The sequence below is a fragment of the Rhododendron vialii genome, chromosome 6a (assembly GCF_030253575.1).
Source record: "Rhododendron vialii isolate Sample 1 chromosome 6a, ASM3025357v1".
NCBI classification, from domain to species: Eukaryota; Viridiplantae; Streptophyta; class Magnoliopsida; order Ericales; family Ericaceae; genus Rhododendron; species Rhododendron vialii.
In genome coordinates this window covers 775,411-784,505 of record NC_080562.1, presented here as the reverse complement: position 1 = coordinate 784,505, position 9,095 = coordinate 775,411, and the positions used below count along the sequence as shown (strand labels likewise).

Here is a 9,095-nt window from a genome sequence, read left to right as displayed (position 1 = left end):
GTGTATTAAAGGGTGTAAAAGGTTCAAAAAAAATGTGTTTTTCTTTTTTTCTATTGTGTTTTTCGTTAAGTCAATGGACTGGCAATAGTAAAACTGATTTTTTATCGATGTCCAGTTGTGAGGAAGTTTGATCAAGTGAAGACGCCGCATGATAGAGAGCTGAGAAAGAGATGGGAGATGTAAACTTAGGCCCCATTTCGAAACTCAAAATAAGTACTTATTTTTTAAGAAGGTAATTTCAAGCTCAAAAATAATGTATTTACGCAAATAATTTTCCTACCAATATGGATCTTGTTTAATAAATCTTATCGAGATCTATTATACGGTGCAAAAAAATCAAAAAATTATTTTTCATTTACATTATTTTTTAGTTTGAAAATATGAAATAAGTACTTATTTTTTAAGAAGGTGTTCTGGAACGGAGCCTACACAGCTGTAAACTTTAGACGCGTGGTTTCGAGTAGTCAACTTCCTTGGGAGTTAACTTTGGGCCTTGTTCGGTTTGGTTTTTGGAAAAAATTTCAGACTCAAAAATTACTTAATATCTATACTTTCAATTATTACTCTCTACTCATTACTCATATCTTCAATCATTATTTTTATTTCTCTCTCTATCTCTCCCCATTCATTACCCCTACTTCCAATTATTATTCTATTTCTCTCTCCACTCATAACCCCAAAAAATTTCTCAAAAACTCATTCAAATACAGCATTAAGCCACATGGTTTCGAGGATCAATTATTATTTAACAAAAAACACATACACTAACACTCTACATGAACACTCACATTTTTTGATGAGCCCCATACATATTGGAGGTGTAGTGTGTGTGGGCGCTAATGTGAATGAATTTGTATAAATGTTTGTGTAAGTATTTTTTCATATAGAATGATTGTTCGAGAATAGTGTTATCATCCGACGTTTTCGGAGTGCCAGCATTGGTTGGCCTTGTGAAGCCTCTTAAAAATGCCTTGGAAAAACCGCGGATTAATCCACTTTTTCTTGTAGTGCGGTGGTTAAAAAAAGGTTTATGCAAATCACAACACAGCTCGGTGTTGGTGGAATCACAACGAAGTGATTACTACTATGTTAAAGTATTCAACTTAAAATCAATTGATATATGGAAATGATTTTGTTATTTTTTTTTTTTTAACGTCACTCCCCTGCAAGTGTATTTTTACACTAAAAAATATACTTGCAGAAGAAAGGCGTTAACAAAAAAGGAAGTGACAAAATCAGTAACATTGATATAATGTGTAAAGAGACTGTCCAGACTCATAGGATCATTTATAGCATTTTTAGAGCTGATTATAAACCAGTGTCGGAAAAACTCCAGCACTGTTGTAGGTAAGCCAGCCTACAATTACTACTATAAAAGTAAAACCATAGTAATTTGCTCGATTTGTTGATGTGATGTTCATTTTTGGTAACTGAGTGTGTCCGGACTAATAAGTCAGATTTGACACGGTTTCAATTCATTGGTGATTTCATAGTAATTATAGCGAGAGAGACACATTAACACGTAGAAATTGTTTGTTCATGGAATGTCAAACTTGTGCGGGGCAACGTCAATTTAGATTTTAGAGTGAAATGCACGTTAATATTATGCCCTGAACTGTCACCGCGTTCCCCATTTTCATAGAGAGATTCTGGGAGCAATGGGCCCTGCATTTGTGACACATATTATCAATTTTCTATTTTTTATAATAACTCAGATATCCCAGTCAGCGCACACCTCGATTAATTCAGAAGGATCAATTCTGCTGTTCATTTGCATGATTTCAAATTAAAGTCGGAGCAAAGATCTAACCCCAAAGAAACCGATAGTACTAAAAGGTTTCGAATCTGAGACTTCAAAAAACAAATAACTTCTAAGTATTAACACTAGGCTAATTAACCACCGAAGCAAACACCATATCATCAACTTCCGGACCGTAGTTTAGGAAAAATTCCCAGATGAATGCATTTCCTCTTTTTCACGAGACTTGACTAACAAGTACTTAAAAGAGTCAATGACTAACAAGTAATTAAACACCCAGTTTGATAAATGTATTAGGACTTGGGATGGGATTATTAATCCTGTGGGTCCAATAATACCATGTTTGGTGTTTACCGACTAATAATCCGATAGTATTATCAATTCCTAAAATGGAAGGATTAATTACTCATCCTTCCGAGGACACAGTATTATTAATGCTATTCCACCTCATAAAAATTGATTGATTATATTCCCCTACGAGTTCTGAAACAATTCTTACCAATATCGAATTGAACTAATTTTTTTTAAAAACCTATAAAAAATATTTTAAGAATAATTTACGATTTGAATCAACTTTGTAGAACCTGTAATGGGCTTTGCAAAAATAAAATAAAAATCTGAAGTCGTCAACCTCCTGTTTGGTATCTATTAAATGCGCAATGATTTTTCTTTATTTTTGCGGGGCCCATTCCGAGTCCTACAATGATGTTTTAAAATCGCAAGTTATTCTTAAAATATTTTTTTATGGGTCTTTGAAAAAATTTAGGTCAATCCGATATCGATAATGCCACATGCGACACCGAAATTGATACACTAATACCGCACTTCAAAAGAGTCAATCACTAACGATTACTTAAAGAGTAAGAATGCATTTGCCTCTTTTGTCAAAACACATGACTAGCCCAACCTCCAAACCGGATACACACTATTGTTACCTTCTAGTAGTGATTTTCTCATTCTTAATTTTGAACAAACTCACACAGATAATTGTGTTTTGGTCCTGGTTTGATGCCTCTTGACTGGGCTGAGGGTCCTCGACTTTGTCTGAGGAGACCCAGCTCATCTAATCCGTTGGCCCACATATAAACCTTTTTTTCTTTCCAGCAAAAGTCAACATTGTTTGTTGTAGTTAGCGAGGTTAGAACGACCTGTTAAATAAATGGAAGTATATGATGCCTATTACTTGACTACCACTCCACTTTCAGCCCATATAAACGTTTTCGTGAACTTTGAGAAGGTCAAGGGAGAAAGAGTCGGTGGTGAAGAGAAGAAAAAAAAAGCGCGAAAGAGTCTAGAAACCCTCATGTGAGGTTAAATTAGACACACCATAGTCTTATTCGATGATCCGAGTCGTTCATTTCGTGGGCATTAATGTATCTATCATTTATACAAAAAGTCGAGCCAACCGAACAGGAGAAATGGATGTCCAAACTCTGACCATTCATTTCTTCCCAGACAGAGATGATTTGATCAACGAAATCCATTTCATTGGCTAAACAATCTTTTGGCCTCACCTGGAGTCGTGAATCCTAGTGGCGCCATTTTGTACCGATGCCCGATCAACCTTAATTTTCATATGGATGATAACAAATCAAAACTTACAAAATGAATGCCTCAAAATCGTCTAATAAAGACCATAGTGAGTAATATCTTATATCACATGAGAGATCATCACGCAAGAGCATCTTGATTCATAACCGTGGGATAAAGTGAAACGAAAATTAGTTGTAAATTTCACTACTACTATTTAAATATCAATGTGAGAGCTAGCTCCTTGACTAGATAGTGTACTTTTATATATACTACTCCTAAACTAAAATAAAATTTTTGACCAGGGGAGGAAAAAGCACATTTGTTTTGCAGATTGTCATTGGACGGGCCGACAACCTAAATTTTTTATTCAAAGCCCAAAGAACTTATACGTAGTAAAAACCTTTAAAAAAAAAGAGGTTATCATTACATTACATCAGTAAAACAAATATGGAATCCACCGCAACAACCCCACTAAATTATCAATAAAACAAGAAAAAATTAAAAAAACACAATTTATGATGTACTTTTTATACTTTTCAAAGAAACTTTAAAAGTGATTGGTGCCACGTGGCTGAACCGAGCCATTCGAACAGTGGCGTGGCCTTTACCTCTAGTACATGTCACTGTCTGTGACTCGGCACGATACCCCTGCCCTGTCCATGACGCCACCGACCAAACGGCCCACTAGACCATTTGGGGCACTGGCTGTTGGGCATACTTGGTGGAACACCAGATTGGGCCTACGCAGTCGGATCGTGATTGGGCACTACCCATCATCAAAGAAACACTAGTACCAAATTCCTGAGACCCCGTCCAGTCTCGGACTTCTGAATTTGTTCACAACCGAGCCCATGAACCAAGCACAAGCAATATAACTGGGTATTAACACTCCACTAATCTAAATGAAGGAACAAAGAGATCAGAATGACGATCAACAAGCCAATGCGCACAAATGTATTTATGGTGATATTTACGTTCGAAGCACTAACAGAGACTAGTCCTAATTATAGAATGAACAAGAAGCAAAAATAAGCAATCCTCCAACACAAGGTCACAGCAGCTAATAAAAAAAATCATCTCATATCGCTAATTCAACAATTTTTCCGCCAGCAAAGTACACACCTACAGGGATAGCTGACACTTAGAAAGAAAAATCGGAAGCATTGATGTATACACAGAGCATCTTCATACCTCATGTTTCCACCAGAAGACCCAACTCTTTCCTTTGATTACTCGTGGAACAAAGCCTTTTGGACCCAAATTTTGCGAAATCTGGTAATTACGTGGGGTGGTGCATCATAGTGATCAGAGTGATTAAAACAACTTGCACCAAGAAGCTTTAAATAAAAGAAGAAATGGCTTCCAAAGTCCCATCCTCAAGATAACGGGCCATTGTTGGGCTGTAAAGGTGATGACGACGAGGGAGAGCGGGCCACACCCCTCGGCGACTCTTTATGCGATTGAGAGGCCAAGTACTCGAGAGCTACAACAATGTCACCAATGAGGGGGCGGAAATGTGCATGCTCCTGGAGACACATTGCTGTAATGGCAACTGCGTGGTGCAAACTGCGAAGAGGGAAGCGTCCTTGCAGCAAGGGATCAACCAGCTGAATGAACTTCCTCTTGTCTTTTAAGAAAGGACGAGCCTGCACAAATGAGATAAAAACTTCTTGAGAAGAAGAGCTACATTAATGGGGGTACCAACTAATGGGTGCCTGGGACGGGTAGATTAGGAGAGACCTCACCTTTGGCACTAAATGCAAAAAAGTGGTTGTCCTCGGACTCAAAACTAGAACCTAGAGCTTAGTCAGTTGAGGTTTCTAACACAAACCAGTAGTCACCCCTTCATATGGTGCAAATTTACCATTGGACAAAAATTCTGGTCTATGAAGTTCATCTCCTTAAGGGTAGCTAAGAAAATGTTACTATTACCTAATTCAAGGAGCACCTCTACAAAGTTAAAGCATCCAAAGGACAGCAAAACTATATCCATTGACATGCAACCAAAGATTATTTGAGTTTGATGGATGAAAAAGCCCAATCAGAATGTACAAGAGAGAAATCCATGTAATAATCTTGTGTAAGAAACCATAATGGGAGCACAGATAAAACTACACAGCCACCACAGCCACATAACTACGGCTACCAGATTTAAGGTTCTAAACATACTGGAAGGCTTCTTTTTATAACATCAAGTAATTAAACATGAGAAAAGACGTTTTAACTCACCCAAACTATAAGGTTCTGCTCTCCTGGCTTTTGAGTGGAGTCAATCGCCTTACGCCCAGTGATCAGCTCCAACATAACGACACCAAAGCTATAGATATCCGATTTTAGAGTTAGCTTGCCACTCATGGCATATTCTGGGGCACAGTATCCGTATGTTCCCATTACTCTGGTTGAGACATGAGTATTGTCACCCACAGGACCCAGTTTAGCAAGTCCAAAATCTGAGAGCTTAGGATTGAAGTTTTCGTCCAATAAAATATTTGCAGATTTCAAGTCACGGTAGATAACTGGTGGATTTGCTTTACAATGGAGGTACTCGAGGCCCCGTGCAGCACCAACAGCAATCTTCATTCTTGTGCTCCAACTCAATGGCTCTTTATCAGGTTCAACATCTGGCAATATGAAGCACCTTCAATGGCCAGTTAACAATTAAGACTACAGTCACTACACAACCTGTGCTAATGTATGTTTCGTTCTCAATTCAACAGTGAGCAAACAAAAGCATTTGGGCGAAAATAAAAAAGATCGCCTGCGTTCTTCTTATCATGCTCTAGTATTTCTTTTACTTCTGAAAAGCAAGCGGTGGTTTAGAAGCAAAACAGGATCATTGTGCACTCTAACGAAAGAGAAAAGGAAACAAACAAGAAAGGGTACAAGATTTCTATTGGGCACTCTCGTTAGAGCAGCTATATCCTTTGCCATTGCCATCATTTGGCACAAAATTTGGCAACACTAGATCCACTCCAGGGAAAGAGAAAAGAGAAAAGGAAGCTGGGAGAGTGGAAACCATTAAAGAAAAAAGGAAGTTGTTTCATTGTAATTTGAATAATAAGAACCCCAACCCAAGTCCAAACTAGGACTTCAACCTTGCGTATTTCCAAAGTGCCAAGGTACGAATTAACACCACAAGCAGGAGAAGAGGGCTTGCATGCATGCCTGCAAGCATCTAAAATCCCATTTACTATTGCTTCTCTCAACAAAAAATTTCAAGCATATCGATTCTTAATGCCAATTCTTAAACCAAATACCTGCAATTCAGTTAGGAAAGAAGAAGGCATAAGACAAACAAATTCAGAGAGAACTACTTCTAGAGTGCCACACAGCTTAAGATATCAATGCATTAATAAGGAGAAATTGAAGAGGAACAGAACTGGAATTGCATAACATAAAAATAAATCAAGGATTGTATAATGCAGTTCATAATTACCAAAAAGGTGATCCTCCAAACTGCCCATTGACATGAACTCATAAACCAAAAGTCTTTGATCTCCATCAGTGCAATAGCCAATCAAGGTGACAAGGTTGGGATGGTGAAGTAGACTCAGCATAAGAACCTCCACTATAAATTCCTGGTTTCCTTGGAGACCATCGAGATTAAGTTGTTTGATTGCAACAATCTGTTCAGGGATCGGAATGGATTAATATTTGCTGAAACCAACAACAAATTACAATGCCCAAAACCAAGCCAACAAATTACAATGGGCACTTCACAGACAAACTTACGACTGTTCCAAGGCATCACTAAAGAAAATAATATCTCAATCGCTTGAGAAACCAATTTTTGATTCTTCCAATAACAATAAAATAAGGCGCCACTGGAAAGATGTGGATCTCAAATGAAAGGATTTATGTTCCGTGTTCAATCTTAGCAGAAGATAGGAGGTTTAAGTAATGGATTGTGAAACTAGAGTGAAAGATGGATTAGAGGTAGAATCCATGTAATTTTACTATCCTTGTATAATTAAAATCCTTAAAACGAAGGATTTCAAATCTGTCAACTTGAAATAGTGTTATTTCAAATCCAAGATGATAGAGCTCCCAACACTCAATTTCCAAATCTCCATGTAAGCTAAGAAAACTAAATTTAAGCTACGCATAACAATGCCACATCTTTTACATTCGAAATCAACATCTATCAATATGGAGCCTAAGAGAATGCTGATTTTGGACGCAAGCTAATCAAAGAAACTCAATTCAAATGGCAAGGGTTGGTTGGAAATGCAAAACTTGCCTGCCCTGATTCCAGGCGGCCCTTGAAAACCATTCCAAAACCCCCTTCCCCAATCAAATTAACCTCCCTAAAGTTTCTTGTCGCCGTGGCAAGCTCGCGGAACGTAAAGCTACGTGCCACATTACCCTTTTGGCCACGACTTTCCCAGCCTTTACCGCTCAAAGAACGCGCTCCACTCCCATGATCTGCACATAAAACTTCTAATTCAAATCCAAATAAAACAACACCCACTACCGTAAATGACTCGATAACTAAAATTCCGACAAGAATTTCGTGATTTGTGGATGTAATGTATGAATCTTACCACTGCCACTGCCATTTGCATTTCCTCTGCCACTAACTGTAAATACAAAATCTTGTTAAGCAGAAAAACCAAGAAAAAACGCTGGACTTAATGAAAGTCAATTAATACTAGTAAACCATAGAGAAATGTATAATAAAGAGTTCAAACCTGAAGAATCGGCAGGCCTAGCGGCCATATCGTCGTCAACATCCCTGACATCCTTTCGGCGACTATTCACGCAAGAAAAACAACTCATCTGCCTTTTGCAAGAGGGTTATAGAGAGAGAGAGAGAGAGAGAGAGAGAGAGAGAGAGAGAGAGAGATGAAATAACTTTTAATTTTGTGATGACCAATTTGATTAATAACAAAGAAATCAAAGATTGCCCCCAACCCTTAGAGGGAAAAGATTATCCTTTTTCGCCTGGTGCACTCTGATGTCCTAGAGAGAGAGAGAGCAGAATTCTGTATTGTCGTACAAGGAGAGATCGAAGAACGGAAACCCTGAGGAAACCAGAGGCTGACAGAGGAGATGTAGATGAACCCAAAACCGAGTGGTCTATAATTAGGAAAAAGACAACAAAATTAAACTTAGTAATTCTTAAATACAACTTGTACCCGAAAAAGAAATTAGCCAAAAAATTAAAGGTAATGAGAGAATCACCAAGATTTAATCAGAAAGGCAAGAAGATGAATACTAATAATCGACTCAAAGGGAAAGACCTGCAGGACAGAACAGAAGGGTGAAAAAAGGAAATGCAGGAAATTACGGTGAGGAAGACGAAGACCAAGAGGTTATGTTTTACTATTTAAGTTGAATTGAATGCAAAATTTTGACGGAGCTTTCTATTGCTCCACTTTTTGCGTCAAGATATCCCCTTTCTCTCTTTTTTGGATCCCTCTTTTCTCTCTCTACATGGTTTGTGTGGACTGTTGAGAGAGTGAAGGAAGGTGGGTGGGGCCATGATGGTGATGAGTTGCATTTAAAGCTCTCTCTCTCTCTCTGTGTCTGTGATGATTGTTTGCAGCTCACACTCTCTCTCCCGTCCCTCTCGGATCACTCGTCTCTTTCCTTCCCCACATCTCTCTATCTCCCTCCCTCCCTCCCTCTCACCTTATTTAATTTAAGTGGGGTGGCGTTAACTTTTTTATATACTTTTATTTTTTGGGATTTGTGGGTAATTTTGTAACTTTTGTATGTTCAACAACAATCTTACGTACACAATATTAAAACACGGACAAAATTATGAACGAAATTGTTCAATGCATAACGAATTCTTGGG

General features: G+C 38.0%; 1 protein-coding gene across 2 annotated transcripts; it reads right to left on the bottom strand.

Annotated features, from left to right (window-relative positions):
* Window positions 1-4,217: 4,217 nt before the first annotated feature.
* Window positions 4,218-8,867, bottom strand: LOC131330832 (probable serine/threonine-protein kinase PBL21). 2 transcript variants are annotated; one of them, XM_058364561.1, is made up of 7 exons: window positions 8,477-8,864; window positions 7,984-8,371; window positions 7,837-7,872; window positions 7,533-7,717; window positions 6,729-6,918; window positions 5,522-5,913; window positions 4,218-4,938 (listed from the first exon to the last, which is right to left on the bottom strand). In XM_058364561.1, exons 2-7 carry the CDS (start codon window positions 8,069-8,071, stop codon window positions 4,669-4,671), a joined length of 1,161 nt encoding a protein of 386 aa, XP_058220544.1. In that variant the 5' UTR covers window positions 8,072-8,371; window positions 8,477-8,864; the 3' UTR covers window positions 4,218-4,668. The 2 variants fall into 2 exon arrangements, with proteins under 2 accessions (XP_058220544.1, XP_058220545.1); XM_058364562.1 differs by having other exon boundaries at window positions 7,843-7,872; window positions 7,984-8,867.
* Window positions 8,868-9,095: the final 228 nt, after the last annotated feature.